Source organism: Cavia porcellus, unplaced genomic scaffold (assembly GCF_034190915.1).
Source record: "Cavia porcellus strain 051 isolate PalLab524CR breed Dunkin Hartley unplaced genomic scaffold, mCavPor4.1 scaffold_8, whole genome shotgun sequence".
Classification (NCBI taxonomy): Eukaryota; Metazoa; Chordata; class Mammalia; order Rodentia; family Caviidae; genus Cavia; species Cavia porcellus.
This window is the reverse complement of record NW_026947491.1, coordinates 89,832,926-89,851,386: the sequence shown is the minus strand read 5'-3', so window position 1 is coordinate 89,851,386 and position 18,461 is coordinate 89,832,926. Positions and strand designations below refer to the sequence as shown.

The 18,461-nt window shown below is 44.6% G+C and overlaps 1 protein-coding gene across 2 annotated transcripts in view; it reads left to right on the top strand.

Annotated features, from left to right (window-relative positions):
• The first annotated feature begins 5,576 nt into the window (after positions 1-5,576).
• The window catches only part of Slc5a8 (solute carrier family 5 member 8), a 43,908-nt gene continuing 31,023 nt past the window's right edge, over positions 5,577-18,461 (top strand). The window contains exons 1-3 of one of the 2 annotated variants that reach the window (XM_003475870.4): positions 5,577-6,284; positions 16,062-16,127; positions 18,246-18,297. In XM_003475870.4, the coding sequence (XP_003475918.1) occupies positions 5,934-6,284; positions 16,062-16,127; positions 18,246-18,297 (469 nt within the window). In that variant the 5' untranslated portion in view covers positions 5,577-5,933. The remainder of the gene's footprint in view (positions 6,285-16,061; positions 16,128-18,245; positions 18,298-18,461) is intronic. The other variant, XM_063255446.1, reaches the window with a different exon arrangement.

Below are 18,461 nucleotides of genomic sequence, written 5' to 3'. Positions count from 1 at the left end.
GAATACAGCGTGCAAGTACTAATGTATGCTTTACTCACTGTGAACATACACTTCTGAGCAACGCTATCTCTTATCAACCAAGAGGAACATGGCTTTTGCCAATTACAGTACTATAAGCAATACATGTGGTCACAATTTAGCAAAACAATTTAGCTATGTTTATAGCATATTAAGACCGGCCCCACAGACTGCACTATACCAAGGAAAATCATACAATAGCTTATGCAGCCAGAATCCTAAAACAAAAATTTATCAACTGCTATATATTTAAATGAAATTCTGAGATTTAGGTGTCTTACGCATTTAATCCTAACAAGACAGTAGAAAATGCAAGAAATTATTTTGACAGATTTAAACGTTTTTAAGGTGGGGCATGGTGGCGCACACCTGTAATCTCAGCATTTTGGAGTCTGAGGTAGGAGGATTGCTGTGAGTGCGAAGCCAGCCTGAACTGCATAGAGAAATTGTCACAAACAAACAAACAAACAAAAAACAACAAAAACCCCTACTTTTAAAGTTGGGTTGTAAATTTTGCTAAGGAAAGATCAAAATCAATATCTTAAGTCTTATTGTTTTAAGGAAAGATACGAATGCTACCAGTGTGTATCATATTTTACATCTTTTAAAAAATATTTTTCTTGGAACAGACTTTCTTTATTTAGAAATGTTTCACTCAAAAGTTATACTGTTAAAATATATGGGAAATTTACAACCAAAACATCACCTTTGCATTATTAAAAGTTATGTCATCGTAGGGGCTGGGATTTAGCTCAGCGGCATAAGCGCCTGCCTTGTAAGCAGTCAGTCGTGAGTTCGAAGTTCGATCCCTGGTACCGATAAAAAGGAAAAAGACAAAAAAAAAAAAAAAGAAAAAAAAAAAAAAGAAAAGAAAAAAGTTACGTCATCCCACACATAGGTTATTAGTAGTTTTAAAACTCAAATCATTGCCTCACATTGTGTCCAGCGTTCTATATAGATGAAAGCCCTGTACATCTGGAAGAAACATATAACATACTCGAGGTAGGAAAAGCCCAAACTGTTTCTGAATCTTAGAAGGTGTTCTATAAAAATGAAGTAAGTTGAAGAATGTGGTTTTAAATTATTAATTTAAACAAAGGCTGGATAGTAAAATAATAGCAGTTCATTTATTAGAGAGAAGCAAGCAAGCATTTTAGTGCTTCTTAAAATTATTAGCATTATGTCACGCAAATAAACCCAGTAACAAACCAGGTAAGTCACAGCTGTTAACCCTTTATAGCAAGCTCTTTTTTCCTTAAACTGTTACTACAATATTAAATGAGTTTTGCTTATACAGATTTTTAGCGTTAGCATATGTCGAAATGATGAACAGCTACAATCCTCAGTAACTTTGACAATTATTATTTAAAGCTCATTTTTAAACTTGATCTGTAATTTGACAAAAATCCCCATTTTTAGATATTCATTATTACTTTAGAATTGTTTCTTTGAAACTTACTAAAGGATCAGGTATCTTTTGATTTTAGTCAGTGTTACACATGCATAACAACCTATTAAATACATGTAATGGACTCACATACATCACTTCTGCATTTTAAGAAGCAAAGAATACAATTAACAAAAATCTTTAGCATTTCACTTTATTACACATATTTCGAATGTTTACTGACACATTTATGTAATTTTTAAGTTTGCTTTTACACTGTTCAAAAAATATAAAATATCTGGAAAATGCAAGTTAATTTCTGTAAACTATTTTATTTTATTTTATTTTTGTACCAGGGATTGAACTCACGACCTTACACTTACCAAGCAGGCACTAATGCCATTGAGCTAAATCCCCAGCCCTACAATTTTTATTTTTAGTTTAGGAAAAACTTTCAAAAGTTGTAGTCAATACTTGGAAATTGCATCTACAAGTACTGCAACAAACTTTTATTTAAAAATCCTTGAAGGGTTTCCTGGGGTTATGGAACTTGAATAATTATACTGAGCCCAGAAATTATTTTTTAACTAAAATCTCATGTCACCAAAGGCAAAGTATCCTGAATAATAAGGATGCTCATAAATGCGTCCACTTGGAGGATCATACAAGGAATTTTACTGGTCATAGACACGGTCTTGGTTACTTTTCTCATTGCTGAGACAAGATACTCAACACTCAAAGTTACAGGAAGAAAGGTTTATTTCAGCTCCTGGGTTTTGGAGATTCCAGTGTATGGTCAGCAGGCTCTCACGCAGGGTGGTGTGGCAGAGGGCGTTCCCCGGAAGGAACAGTCCATGGCAGGGCAGACAGGAAGCGGCAGCAGCCGCCTCCTTTTCCCTTTTATCCCACCCAGGCTACAAGGCTGTGGGTGGTTCCACCCGCACCCAGAGTGGGCCTCCCTATTATCCACACCTAGAGCAGTGCTAAACCCATCAGTGGACTCATTTAGCTAATCACACTTCTAGTCCACGTACACACTCCCTAGATCCAGCCACCCCGAAAAGCCCCACCTATGAGTATGGAGGAGGCTTTGGTGAAACATCTAGATCTCAAAAGGCCAAGTTCCAAAATCCAAAAAATCCACATCTTTCTGGATGGTGGTGTGTTCCTGCAAACACTCAGGAGGCTGAGGCAGGAGGACCTCTGTGAGTTTGAGGAAGCCTGAGCTATTTTTGTAAACCTTAGTAAAGCTGAAAATAGTCTTCTAAATTTCAAACACGTAAAATGTAATTCTGATCAGCTAACGCAGGTAACATTCATGCTAAGAGTTTTAGGGACACATTTGTTACAGCTTTCAAAATATTTTAAGTTATGTGAATAAAAAGTCATTTGGGTTTATGCTCTCTTAATTTTTTTGTTAGTTTTTGAGACAGGGTCTCATTATGCAGTTCAGCCTGGTCTTGAGCTCACTAACCTTGACTGGCCTAGAACTCGTGGCAATCCTCCTGCCTCAGCCTCTGTGCAGGGATTCCAGGAATGTACCACCATGCCCAGAGATGCTTTTTTAATTATTGAAAGCTCTAATTTTTAGATTGATCTGGTATCATCTAAACTATATAAGTGCACATACACATATAGATGTTATATGTAATACACACATGTGAACCACACATAAAACAAAGACTTAAATTGAACATTTATGAGCTTTTAAAAGGTTACGCTCCTGCCTTACCACCCTATGCAATATGTAATCCTAACTTTGCACATCTGAAGGTAGAATTCCTCATCATAGTAAGGTGAGAATGCATATCTCAAAGGAGATTGCTTGCCCAGTTAGTCTGAGTTTGACTTTCTTGAACTTGTGTGTGTGTGTGTGTGTGTGTGTGTGTGTGTGTGTCTTCCTTCAGGGCTTAGTCAATTTAGAAACTCTTGCCTCTGGATTTTAAGACATTTTTCTCGTGTTAACATTTAGGCATAGCCAGTCACAAGTTTTCACCCCTTATCCTAGGGCTCTATTGCTCAAGGCCTCTAGTATGAAAAAAAGAAACCAGATTAGGAATGATACTCTCCACGGAGGGAAACATAGAGTCAAATTTCCCCAGCAAACAAAAGCCTTGAAAAATACATTAAAACACGACTGGTTTAGAGTGAACCGAGGACTGTTAGGCAAAATAAGCAGAAATTAAAACCCAGATGATCTCATCAATATCCGCTAAGTAAGTGCGTGGTCAGCAGTGCGCAGGGCGCTGGCCCGTCTACATCACCGCTCCACTGTGCAGCTGTGGGTGTCCTCTGGCCCAGGCCTCCGGAGAATCTTCCCAGGGACAGCTCCATGGATCAGAGAGTGCTGGCAGGCCCGCACAGGGTGTGCTGTCTCTGTGTGATTAGTAAATCACTGGTTTCTAAGTCCTTTAACGCCTTCCTTTCCTGGGGACTTGCAAAGTAGCCCCAGCACTTTTATTCCTGAGCAGTTAGGGTTAGCGGTGTCCGTAGACTCTTAAACTCTTTTAGTCTAAACTCTCCTTTTTTTGAGAACCTTAAACTCCATGTTGGCTCACAAGGAAGCCTCAAAATAGCCGGAAGCCCCACACGGCCAGTGTAACTCTGCCCCACACGGGGCAGGCAGCCTGCTGCTCCTCTGAGGGTAAAGGTGCTTGGTTATGTGAGGAGAAAAGTGGACCGAAGCAGACCAGAGCAAATGAGCACTCCAAGCCAGAACAGTGTTTTCTACCTCTAAAGGTCTTTTTCACACCAGTTGGTGCCCCCTAAATGACCTTCAGCTGGTCCAAAATGGTCCCCATCTGTGAAGTCCTTACCTCACCCAAATGGCACAGACAGTTAACCTACGAGAAGCCCCAGTGGTGGAGACAGAGGATCCCCGAGTGCACTTCCAGCGGGAACCAGGACAAGCTCGTCGGCTTCCCCAGCCACCTTTTCCCCTTCGCCCACAAAAGTGTTTACAGGCAGCTGATGCCAGGAGCAGGGGCTGTGGGGGTTGACAGATGCCGAAGTGTCAGTGAGGGCTGGAGTGTCCTTGGGGTCGCACTGACCACAAGCAGTTGGTCCCTCTTCCCAAGTGACTGGCAAGGCACAGGGCTCTTGGGGCAGGGACTTTCATCCCTTCAAGATTGCCCAGACTCGTCACCTGCCATTCAGGTTCACGTGCTCGAGGTCCTCTGTTCCTCTCGGTCCAAATCTAAGGAGGCCACGCATTTCAGTGGACAGGGAAGAATGGATTCACTCACTGCTGGCTCTGAGGAGATGGAGCGGCCTGTTTGCCTCAGATCTCTGAGGTCCTGTGGCAAGGGTCTTTCCCAGTAAGGAGGGGGGTGTGGAACGCAAGGGGACAGTGGACCTGCCCAGGCTGCTCACATCCCTCTCAGGACCGGAAGTCCCCCTTTCTTGCCAGGGATGAACTCCTGGGCCAGCGACTTCAGATCCAGCCCTTTCCTCCTGGGTAGAGGAGAGCGGGGTGGGGGAGCCATTTATGCCCTGGACCTGTGGAAGTGTGGAAGCCACTTGTCTCTACAGGAAAAAAACCAAAGTGTTTTGTGTTTTCTTTTCATTTCTTTCTTTCTTTCTTTCTTTCTTTTTTCTTTTTTTTTTTTTGAGACAGGGTCTCACTATGCAGTTCAGATTGGTTTTTAACTCACTTTGTAGGCCAGGCTAGCCTTGAACTCACAATGATCCTCCTGCCTCAGCCTCCTGAGTGCTGGGATTACAGGTGTGCGTCACCATGCCTGGCTCCAAAACCAAACTTTTCAAGTTGCATTTTGCAATGCCATTTACATTCCTCATCTGAAAAACGGAGATAATTCCTATCTCAAGGATGACGATATGAGACACCAGTTAATGGGAAAGGAGCTGGCAGACATCCAGTCCCTACGCAGAAGTGTCATTGTCCACGCTGCAGCAATTGTGGGCTGTCTGAGGCCAGACAGGCCGCAGGCCATCCGAAAAGCCAGGCTCCCTCCCGTGCCTTACAATTGCTTCCCTGTAAGGACTATGATCTCAGCTCTGGCTGCCGTCTCGGAATCACCCATTAACCTGTCACAGAAGGCAACCCGAAAGCTCCGGGAATACCTGGACTGTTGGACTGAAGCGCTTCCCTTACAGGCGTGACAAGTGCCCTTCGACCCACACTGTGCACCCTCCTTATTTAAAGCTGCGCCCCGTGGGTGTCACTGGAGAGAATCCGCTCGGGCTCCGGGTGCTCCCTGTGGCTTGGCTGCCTGGCGGCTGTAGGCTCCTCCGGGCGCACCTGACAAGCCTCCCCGGAGCCTGGGCCACTCAGGTGCACCCGGCACTTGGTGAGCGCCCCGGGGCGTGAGCTCCAGTAGCTCGGGCTCCCCGAGAAGATCCAGACTTTGAAGTTCCAGACCTTGAAGTCCCAGAGGCCACCGCCTGCAGGTGCAGCGGCTGCCCAGGCCGCCTGGGACCGCCGGGGGCGCCACGCGCCGCGCGCCCGGGCGCAGGGATCGGATAGTACGCGGCCAGCGGTGCGCGCAAGGCTCGGTCCCCGCGCGCCATGGGGGCGCCACACGCCATCGGCAGCTTCGGCGTCTGGGACTACGTGGTGTTCGCAGGCATGCTGCTCGTGTCCGCGACCATCGGCATCTACTATGCCTTCGCGGGCGGCGGCCAGCAGACCTCCAAGGACTTCCTGCTGGGCGGCCGCAGGATGACCGCCGTGCCCGTGGCGCTGTCCCTCACCGCCAGCTTCATGTCGGCCGTCACCGTGCTGGGCGCGCCCGTCGAGGTGTACCGCTTCGGGGGTGTCTACTGCATGTTCGCCTTCACCTACCTCTTGGTGGTGGTTCTCAGCGCCGAGGTCTTCCTTCCGGTGTTCTACAAACTGGGGATCACCAGCACCTACGAGGTGAGGGGCGCGCTTTCGGGGGCGGGGTGAGCGTGTGGCCTCTGAACCTCTCCTGGTGTCCTGTCCTGGGAGAGACAAAAAAATCTCCTGAGCTCTGTGCACAGAGAGGCTTCCAAAGGAGACACTGGATTCCTGCTGCCTGAGGCTCTCTCTGCACTTAACACCTTGATTGTTAGTCAAGGAGAAAGGTTTTTAAACTTTCACTAGGAGGAGGCAGGGTGGGCACCTCAATGGATCTCAGCTTTTCCTTTTCTAAAGGAGGCCCTTGCTCAAGGGGGCCTCGGCCCCACCCACTGCCCAGGGAAAGGGATGGAGGATCCCCACCCCAGGATCCTGAGAGCAGCTACCCCAGAGGCTAAGGGACCCTGCACCTGCTGGGAGGCCAGATGCTACCGCTCACTACCTAAGTGACGCAGCCACGTATTTCTTTTTTTTCTTTTCTTTTTTTTTTTTTTAATTTAAGAGGAAAAAGAGAAAAACACAAAACAAACCAAAGCGGCGTAAGGGTACACGCAATACAGAACTACAAACAAAACAAAACAAAACAAAACAAAACAAAACAAAAAAACATAACAGTAAGAAATCACCTGCTAGTAGATTACACACTATCTTCTTGAAAATAGTTCCTCAAATCACCGTATCAAAGAACACAAGGTGGACATTCAAACAGGGAGACTGCAAACAGCTGTGTTCAATGTTCCAAAAACATTGATAAAGTCAGCTATTTAACACCCCCAAACACACCCGCTGTTATATCCGTTAGAGCTCTTTTTCTTTTTTTTTTTTCCCCTCTCTTTTTTACAACAAAATTTACACATCTTGGATTTTATTACTCCTTAGTGCTTATTACTTTCTTTGGGGGGGGGGGAAGAGTACAGTCAAATATGGCAAAACAAAGCTGTCAGTCAATACCAAGGACAGACATAGCACATGGTGTAGAACAGAGTACAAGTTTATCAACAATGGTTATCAACGTTGTCCCTTGTTTCCTTAAAAAGAATTGTCTATCTTATTAGATATTATAAAGTTGGACAAAACAGTAGAGAACAAGACCAATAAAACTTAGGCATTGTAAACATTACAGGACTTCCAAAGAAGACAATAGTCAAACCAGAATGAGTATCTTAGTGAATCTTATTGTCTTCAAAGTAGTTGCCTATGTCTTCAAACTTGATACTATCATATAGAATGGAACAGAGTCTAATCAGTCAAAACAAGATCGTGGGAGTACTACAGGACTTCAAAACAAGTTAATAGGAAATCGAAAAGAGTTACTATTTATATATCCTAATTTTTTTGAATTTTTTCTTTAATTAAGACAAACATAAGAAATGACTAAATAATTTTTTTAAACAATAAGGGGGAGATTGAGATAAAACAGGACATAACAATATAACAATAGAGGTCACAGCATGACTGTTTCAACAACCTAGTACTTCACCACCTTATAACCTGACTTAATAGTAGTTACCATAGTGTCTTTTTCCTTGAAATATTTGGATAAAACTTCATATACTCTAGCTTCAAATATTTTCATATCAAGAAGCCCAGAATAAAGCCTTTCTAATTAATGAGTGAAAACTTTATAAGGCTTCAAGGCCACCTAATGGGGAATCATGATTACCACATATTTTTATATATTTGAATCATTATTTACATCAGGGAAACTATTCGGTATTCACACATGCGAGATTGATTTATTTCACTAATGAGTATGGTCTCAAGCTGCGCCCATTTATTGATAAATATCTCAATGTGATCCTTCTTTATAGCTGAATAATACTCCATTGTATAGAAATACCACAACTTTTTTATCCATTCCTCAGTTGATGGGCACTTGGGTTGTTTCCAAGATCTGGCGATTACAAATTGTGCTGCTATAAACATAGGTGCACATATATCACTGTGGTATGATGCTTTCAGTTCTTCTGGGAATATGCCTAGAAGTGGAATAGCTGGAATAAATGGGATTTCCAGTCCCAACTTTTTGAGAAATCTCCAGACAGATCTCCACAAAGGCTGTACCAGTCTACACTCCCACGTATTTCAATAATCTGTGGCTATTGTCTCATCTCAGAAAGAAAAGTCTACCGCTGCTCCAGCGGGCTGTTGGGGAGGATTTAAGGTGCCGAGGTGTCGCATTGGGAATGTTTAACTCAGGCTTGGCATTGGACAAATGTTGCCCATCATTATCTGGTTATGGCAGAGGTTATCCTGTGATCACTAGAGAACCTCACATCTTTAAACAGCTCGGCTGGTTCTCCATGGAAAGATGGTTGGTGGGAAGCCATGCTTGCTCTGCCTTACTCGTCCCCTGGACACAGCTTTTCTGCGGGACAGGGCTCTGTACAGGTGGTGGCTGGTTTCTTCTAAGGGGCTGCTCAGTGGGGAGGGGGGGTTCCTCCGCTCCAGGGCCCTTCCATTTGCTTGGTGGCTTCCGCACAGCTGCCCTGGTCACTGAGCTCGAGCCCCAAGATCGCAGTGATCGCTCTGCTGGGCCTTGGTGTGGGGACCCCAGATCTCCTCTTAGGGCCTCTTTCTGGCCTTGAGTTTATCTCATGTCTGCTTCACGCCAGGCCCCTGGAAGGCGGTTTCCTAGTGAAGCTGGTTCAACTGGTGCTGGGGATAATGTCACAACAAACCTTAGTGACGAATTTGGGTTGGGCGCTGGGGATGCCAGGCAGGGCCAGGCATCCCTGGGGCAGAGCTGCTCCCTCTGCCTCTGGTCACTGTGCCTGGGAAGAACTCGCGGTCACCTGGAAGTGAGCAGGAGGGAATTTCCACTATGTTTCCCCGTGACGAATTTGTTACCCTAAACTAAAATCATTGCTCAGCTGTTCTTCTTTTTAAAAAATTATTATAGTGTTTTTAAAAATAATTAATTTAACATGTAAGAATGAGGAGAAGGCAAGGATGAGGAGAAGGCTTGGTGGTGCATACTGTAATCCTAGCACTTGGGAGGCTGAGGCAGGAGGATCACCTTGAGGTCAAGGCCAGCCTGAAGTACACAGTGGGACCCTCTCAAAAAGACAATAAATAAGGCAAATAAAATTCCAGATTCTGATTTCTTTTGAAAACTAGGAAAATGGGTGACACTGGGCCCCACATTTCCCGTGGCGCTCACAGTGATGGCTCCCCCCACTCTGTGGCTTTTTCTTTGAGGCCCTCGGTGTGTTTGCATGGTTATTTGCTCACCGTGGGGATTCTTCTCTGCAGTTTGCAAAAAGGAAAGCACACCACCGTGAAAGGGGCGCCTGCATCCTGGCGGCCGTGTGCACCGGTCTGGTGCATTGATCTGGGCAGGGCCTCGCCTGTTCACGCTCCTGTGCTGCCCGCTGGGCCCTGACAGCCGTTCAGCCTGTGAGCTCTGAACTGTGCTTCACCAACTCCAAAATGAAGAAAGGGTTTGAAGACCCTGGCAAGAGCCTCTCAGTGCGCAGAGCGGAACGCTACGCTCTAGTCACTGACCTGCGCCTCCCACACGAGCAGCAGCTTTCTCCCAGGTTTCCAGGAGGGCTAGCTTAGCAGGGGTTCTAGCCGACCAGGGCAGAAAGCCGACTTTCATGGAAAGCTGGGACACTGAGCTGCGGGGTATCCTCCTCCCAAGGGAGTTTCCTCGGAGGCCGACTTTGCAGAGACTCAGAATAAGTTAAGCCAGGGAGAGAGCTGGAAGCAAGGTGAACACGTGCCCAGCAGTATCCCGGCTGCTCTGGAAGGCTCTGCTGACCCTGCATAATCCTGAGCCGGGCTTAACGCCCATGCAGTGAGAACCAGGGAAGAAATACAGGATGTGCAGATACGTGAGCTGTGTCCAAAGCTGGGGAACAGGGCAGACAGGGCCAGGCAAAGTGGGCAGCACACTGTACCCCTTCCAGTCGGTCACAGCAAGGCTATCTTGTGATTGTGCAGAGAGGTGGGAGGTCTGCACAGGATGTGAAGTCTAACGTTCTCACTTGGGTAGAAAGTCTTTCCCTGCTGAGGTTTGCACAGCTCAAGTTGGTGATCCACAAGCATCTTAAACATCTGTGTATCACCGCCTTCAAAACATAGGCTCCACAGGTGTTCGGCAGCATCCAGACCCTATTTAATTCATGGCTTCTTTTTTTTTTTAATTTTGTTTAAGGAGAAAAAGAAAAAAAAAGGGTATAAGTTATACAGAATTTCAGAAAGAATAAGCAGTAGGAAATCACTGGTTAATAGATTACATATTGTTATCTTAGAAATAGTTGTTCAAGTTACAAAATTAAAGCATATAAAGTGGACTTTCAAACAGTGAGACTGCAAACAGTTTTGCTCAATGATCCAACAAAACTCAATAATATGCTTATCTATCTTATACACTTAAATATATATGCAGTTATATCCCTTAGAGCACTTTCTTTTCCTTTCTTTTGTACAATGACTATTACACATTTTAGGTTTTATTACTCCCACAGTTCTTATTACTTTTTTTGAAGAGAGTAAAACCAAATGTGACATAACAGGATGGAGTCAGTCAAATCAAAAGGATGGACATAATACATAATGTAAAAACAAAATACAAAGTGATCAACAATGGTTACCATACTGCCTCATGCTATCTTAAAAAGAATTGCCTATATCATCAGTTATAATAAAATTGAGCAAAACAGTAAAGAATAAAACCAAAACATTGGAGACATTACAGGACTTTAAAAGAAGATAATAGTCAACCAGAATGGGCGTCATAATGAATCTTATTATCTTCACAGGTGTTGCCTATACTTTCGAACTTGGTACTATCAAGCAAAACAGAATAGAGGAAAATCAGTCAAAACAAGACGGTGAGGGCAATACAGGGTTTAAAATCAAGTTAATAGGAAATCAAAGTGGGTTACTATAATGTATCTTGTTATTTTTTATTTATTTTACCCTTAATTAAAAAGATAAAAATAAAAAAGTAAATAATTAAAAAAAGGAGACTGAGATAAAAGAGGGCATAACAACAAAACAGCGCAGGTCAAAGCATAACCATTTAAGCAAAATAGTATTTCACCACAAGATATCCTGACATAAAAGTAATTACCATAGTGTCTCTTTCCTTGAAATCTTTGAATATAACTCTGTATACTGTAGCACCAAATGTATCAAGACAATGTAAAATCATTCAAGAGAATGACAGTATTATAGGGTATTTAGAACCAATTATCAGAAAGTGGACAATGGTTTCTTTATAATCTCCTTGTCTATAAAAGTTTTTGCTTATGCTATCACATATAATAAAATCCAATAAGATACAACCTGTTAAGACTGATGGAGACAGAAGAATAAAAGCTTGATGGGACTTCAAAACAAGATGATACTAAATCAGCCCTAGCTATTATAATGTCTTGTTTTCTCCAAAATAGCTGTTCCTACCATCCAATCTTCTCTGCCTCATTTCTGTTGAGCTCTTTTTCTGTCGTTTGTTGTCAGTTTGTCTTCTTCATTTCACTTTCTGCTCCATTCATTGTGGCCTCTCTGCCACTGTTTCTGAAGTCTTGGTATTTTTCTTTTTTAGAATGTCCTGCAGTATTCTCTGTAGAGTTGAATTGGTTGTTGCAAATTCCCCTAGTTCCTCTTTATCCTGGAAGCACCTTGTTTTTCCATCAATTTCTAGAGACAGTTGTACAGGATATATCAGTCTTGGCTGGAGGTTATTATCTTTCAAAGCTTGAATTATTTCCCCCCAATGCTCTTCGTGCTTTGATGGTTTGTGCTGAGAAGTCTGCTGTAATTCTGATGGGTGTTCCCTTGTAAGTGATCTGTTTCTTGTCTCCGATGGCTTTTAGTATTCTGTTCTTATATTGGATTTCTGGAATTTTGATTATTATATGCCTGGGTGTAGCTCTATTTGGGTTGTAGGTGGCTGGGGTCCTGTATACCTCATACATCTGAGTATCTTTACCTTTTGCTAAATTAGGGAAATTCTCTTGGATTATTTCTGTGAATAGCTTTTGTAGTCCATTTGTTTGTGTCCCTACTTCTTCTTTTATGTTCTTAATTCTTAAGTTATAGATCCTCTTATCATCTTCTAGCCTTTGTATTATTGCTGTTTGTTTTCTTGTTATTTTTAAGAAGTTTTTCATTTCATGCTCCCACATTAGAAATCTGTCCTCCAGTTCAGATAATCTATCCTTAGTTTCTTTCAAGCTGTTATGCCAGCTTTCGATAGAGTTTTTAGTTTCCTGGTAATCTCTTTGAACCTGCTTCACGTATTCTATGTTTTCTCTATTTTCTCCATCAAACAATTCTCCCCTTTTTTTTATGTTCTTCCATTCCACCATCTGTTTTTTCTTGGGCAGTGCTTAGCATTTCTCTAACTATTCTACTTATATCTTGCTTTATTTCATTAAATACTTCTCTTTTGAACTCATGTATGAGGCTCCAGAGATATTGCTTTATGTCTATTGGTGCCGTGTCTGATGTTGCATGTTTTCTGTCCTCATTCTCCTTTGCATTTACCTTTCCTGGATCAATGTTCTCAGGATTGGGGACTGAGGACCCTTTCTTGTTGCTTCTTTTTGTTCCTTCCATACAAGCGAATATAGGAGACCCAGTTTTTTTTTCTCTTTGTCTGTTACAGTTTGTTTGAATTGCACCAGCTAGGTGTTCCCGCCCATGCAGTGTACTAGGGACACACAGACCTGGGGAGCCTCTGCTGGGCCCACCTTTCCAGGTCAACCTACAGAAGGCTTCATTGCTAGGTTGCACCTCCAGGCGCTGGGACCTGGTTTGGGCTAGCCTACTGGGTGTAAGTCAGTGGCGTCATGCAGGCCAGGCACTCCCCACCAATCCCGCTTGAGAGGGGAATATGTGACTGAAGTCACTGCAGTGTCCTGTTCCGGCAAGTCTGCCCGGTCCCAGTATGTCCCTTACTGGAGCCTCCTAGTCTATGGAAGGGTCCCTGATCCGCTCACTCACTGCAAGTTGATGCAGGGCTCCCAGCCAGTCCCATTCTCAACTCCATTCACCAATTCCTGCTCTCAGAGTTTTTGTGCGTCTCTCTCCCTGCCGTGCCAATTTGGACGCAGCAGCGGCAGCAGGAAATTCAAATCGTGGCTTCCAATGGCGTGGGATCCAGCTTCTGCGCTGAGTGTTCATCATTTCCTGTTATAGCACCGGGATTGCGTTTCCAATTGGTTTCGCTTAGCTTAGTTTGTTCCTGGGTCAGCAGGGTGTATCTCCCCTTGCTTACGACTCCTCGCACCGCCCCATTCCTGGATTCTAAACACAGTATCTCAGAGAGTCTCCATAGCTGCTGCTATCTATCTACCATGTTCTCCCTAAAGCAATTCATGGCTTCTTCAGAACCGTTTTGGATCCAGCACAATCTTTGTGTTTGACCTGGATTTCTCAGGGTCTTTTTAAATTTTTTAATTCTTATTTTTTGGTACTGAAGCTCAAACTCATGACCTTGCACTTAGGACCAGACATTGTAGGATCTTTTCATCTTTTAATTCTTTTATTTATTTTATCAGTGGAAGTTGAAGTGTCCCTAAATTATTCAAGGTTCTGAGGACTATGCATGATCTTGACAGTGTAGGTACTTATAGTTATACCGTAGTTTTGTCTGGACATCTTGAAACTGTTTTTTTAAAGCTGACTGACAACAATCCTAATTCAGGTTCTTTCCCCTGCAGCTTAAGGCACCGCAGGGAGTTGAGAGAATAGATTTCTTGGTTACTCCTTGAGTTGATCTTGTGTGTGCTTAAACATACTGCTTTTCCAGACTAGATGATCTTGGAAAAAAATATATGATGTATAAATATACCTTCCAACTTATTTGGTTTGAGTGTCTGCATCCTTGGCTGTGTCTCGTTCTGCTTTGTTTTCTTTAGTCCGCAGCAGCTGCCCAGGAAAGGAAAGGACCTCTCTGTCCATGCATGGCCATTCATGTGTAATAGAGGCTCCCTTAAAGAATTCTGCAGAAATAACACTACCCTCTGTCCAAGGTTCACAAACTCCTGCAGTCTCCTGAAATGCCTTCCAACATGTCCATAAGTGATTTTGTTACAAGATTCACGAGGCTCGTGAATTTAGATTCTCCCGGCTTTTTGGTGGAGTATTTTACTTTTGAATGAACAGTTTACATTTATCCATCATTAGAGAACTGACAAAACCCTGCAGAAGAAGAGGGAGAAGAATTTTACCACAATCCTCATTTTCAAGAGAAAGCGTGAACGTGGGACGTGGAAAGCGGTTGGTTCAGTTAGTTCAAGGCAGCTTAAGGCACCACAGGGAGTTGAGAGAATAGATTTCTTGGTTACTCCTTGAGTTGATCTTGTGTGTGCTTAAACATACTGCTTTTCCTTCCGGAGGCGTGTGCCAGGCTGGGTATTGTCACCCTTAGCTATTTTTGGAGGTCCTACTATGTGTCGGTGTCACCCACTCCACTGGATCTTGGATACACGGCTGGGTTGTTAATTGGGTGCACAGATTCAGGCACCAGGGTTCCTAAGTGTGTGTTGGCCCTGGCGCTCAGGAAGTTACGAGCTTGGTGTTTTTTAGGGTCCTCGTCGCTCACCTGGGCTTCTACACAGCCCCTGCCTCCCGAGGTGCTGGGAGAACTCTGTACCCGGCAGGGACTCTGGGGGTGTTCGCCAGGACTCTGGGTAAACTACCAGGTGACTTTTCCTCTAAGGCTCCCTAATGCCAGCTTTTCAGTCCTCCGTTTCCTGCAATAGTATAACGAGTCCATTGTCAGCCTGAAACTTTCGTCTCCACACAGACCTCCCAGGCAGGCTCACCAGCTTCTTGGATTTCTCCTCTGGAATTCTGATCGTCACTCTGTACTATGCTATGGTGCACTGCATAAGGTAGAAAACAGGCAGACTGTGTTAGAAGTCACTGAGGATTTTAAGGGAACGTGGCAGGATGGTTTGTTGAACAGAAACCAACATGGGGGATTTATGTTTTTCTGTCTTTTTTTCTGAGACAGGGTCTCACTATGCAGTTCAGGCTGGCCTTGAACTAACTGAACTTATTTTGTAACTCAGGCTGGTCTCGAACTCACAACAATCCTTCTGCCTCAGCCTCCTGAGTGCTGGGATTACAGGCATGTGCCACCACGCCTGGCTGGATTTATGTTTTTAAAAATTGCATATGTGCATATGAAAGCCGTGAGTGTAGTCCAGAGAATGGAGTGCGAGGCTGAGTGACCAGGTTTTGGAGGAGGTGGTCAGGCTAGCCTCTCTAGGCCGGGGTCAGGGTTACGCTGCTGTCACTTTCTGTCCTGACCTTGCCTCCCCCTGGGCAGAGGAGCTGATTGGCTGCGCTGGGTCATGTGGTTTCTTCTTGCTTTGGGCTCGGGAGCAGCAGACTCTTGAGGAGTTGCCTGTTTGGGAAGGGTCAGTGGCCCACATGAGTCACTGGAACTTCGCAGAGCAGATGAACACCGGCTCACTACCTCTGAGACGCATCAATATTCCACTTCTGTGACAGGGTTCACTACCTCTGAGACGTATCCATATTCCACTTCTGTGACAGGGTTCCACCGTCCAGGCCAAGCTGGGGAAAAGGGACCGATGGGTGATGGAAGGGGTGGGGGCAGGAGGCTTTGGCATTGGTGGCGCTCGGGGCCGCAGAGCGGCTCTGCCGCTGGTCTTGTGTGAGTTAAAAGCTGTTGCACTGTGCTCTGCACGGAGTCAACTCCATGCAGGATATCAGTAAAGTAACAGTAAGCAAAAGGATACCCGTGGGTAATGAAATGAAGCCACGGATGGAAGCAGCAATGGCCAGAGGACCCGTAACGACTGCTTTTCCTTTTTCTGGCCGCAGTATTTGGAACTTCGGTTTAACAGAGCCATCCGCCTCTGCGGGACAGTCATCTTCATCGTTCAGACCGTAAGTGGCCTCCCCTCATTTACGTTCCCTCCCGTCCCTCATGCATTTTCATTCATGGCATCCGCGTGGACCTGGCTTGGGAAACACACGGGTGTAAAAAAGAGGTCGAAAATATGGGGAAATAAAACAGAGGCACCCGTTGGCACTCACTAGGGTATTAAGTCTCAGGAGCACGGAGCGGCCTTGCAGCAAAGCTTTACCTCCTGGGAAAGCAGAGCGACTGATTTGTGGTTGGCCCTGCATGGACCACACAAGAGGCCTGTGCTTAGGGAAAGGCGCTTCCCCGGCCCGGCCAGCACCACCGTGACAGTTAGGACACTGACTCGGTGGCACATGGATTCCAGGGGCGGCAGCAGCTGGCAGTAAGACTCTGAGTGAGGGAAAACAAGAAGGATGCTTTTTACTCCCTGTTTTGGGAGCAGGTTGAGTAATAGATAAGAAAAACCTGACAGGAAGACACGAGGAAACAATTTGATTTGTCGGCAAGGTGCCTACAAATGAATCCGTGCTCTTAGAAAGCTGAGCTGTAGGAGCACCTGAAGCAGCCCTTGGGGTGTCAAGGGAAAGGGAGGGAGGCTCCGGAGAAGGATTGAATAGCAAGCATTTAAGGAGAACACCAGTGGCCAAGCTCCAGGCCGGGCCTGTAACCCAGCACCCCCGGCAGGCAGGCCGAGGCGGGAGGTGGTGGATCCCAGCCCAACCTGGGGAACTTAGCAACCCAGCAAGACCCCATTTCAGAATACAAGATAGGGTTAACAGGGGGCTGGGGCTATAGCTCCCCTCAAAGGCTTTCCGTTCAAGCCCCAGTACTGCCAAGAAAAGCTTTTAAAATGCATATGCAAATGTGGACGTAGTGATTGTCACACAGGTAAAGCAGGATTTGCTCTATGATAAGTGACTGAAGAACGCTTCCACGGCTTCCTGGGCTGCCGGAGGTTTCCCGTGACTGTTGTCACCTCCGTGGAAGCCCTCTTCTACCCTGTTTGTGTTCAGCACAGACAGCTGAGAGTGATCAGAGGCCGCCTGAGCACCGACTCCAGGGGACGGAGACAGAGTGCCTTGGACAACTTCAAACTCTGGACCATCTTTTACCTTTGCAAATCCTTTGCAAAGGATGTGGCTTCTGGGGTCTGGCAGAGATTCCGACCCGAGCTGCGGTGGCTGGCACTGTTCAGATCTCCCTCAGTGGGTTTATGCTAAAGACGCCCACAGGGAAGAAAAGTGTGGCCGGCAGTCAGGATGGGAGCAGTCAGATTCTTGGATACTCAGCCTGGGCGTAGTGACCGCTGTGGAGAGCGAGCTCAGGTTTTTCAAAGAAAGGAGCCGTACCGTTTCTCTCCTGCAGCGTAAGCAGGTTTCAAGCAGTACTACTATGTTTGTATGAGTCTTTGTTTTTCATGGAATAATTTTGGAATCAGCTTCCATGTGACACATTGGAAGACAATGTGGGGGAAATGTTTTTTGAAATACATTTTAAAAGAGAAAATGATATTTTGAGCAAAAGACTGTATCTTACTATTATACCCAGTATGATAGATCAATATAGTATAATCAGATCAATATAATCAGATTTATTGGATTATATGAGTGAAAAATAAAAAAAATATAAAAATGAGCTATAGTATACAGTGGCTTTCAGGATTATTTTAAGTACATATTCACATTTTGTCTAATAGGTGCACAAACATTTAAATACCAGTTTTTAAAATTTTTACTTTAAAAATTACTTGTGATCAGCCATAGTCTAAAGTCGGGCATAAGTGCCCTTCCCCTAGCAAATTTGTATTTCCTTGTTTTTATATGTTTCAGGCCTAGGAAAATTAACTTCAGCTGGCACAAGTGGCTCATTGAGCATTCGCAGTAATCACTACATAAAAAATACCCAGATTTTACAAAAGTTTGGTCATAAAAGATTTCTGTAACCTGTGACCACACTATAAATAAGAATGAGTTATACTTCACATTTTCAAGTTATAATTTTACTAAGACTGCTGTCTGAATTCCTCACTGTTCTAATGGGAAAATCAATGTTTTATAACTCACACCTAACCTTCGTGACTGTTGTCATGTGACTGTTTATAATTCGTAGAGTTCATCTGGATTTCTTTTCTCCCGTAGATTCTGTACACTGGAATTGTCATCTATGCTCCTGCGCTGGCTTTGAATCAAGGTACATTTGATTTTATTTTTCTCTCTTTTTATTAGTGACGCACGGTGAACACATTCACCCTGGGGACCGGGACCTATGCGGGTCACATCCCCTCCCCGCCCTTCTCCCCACCCCCAGACCCTGTTGGATCCTCCAGTCTGGTTTGTTCCTATCATCTGTCCTTT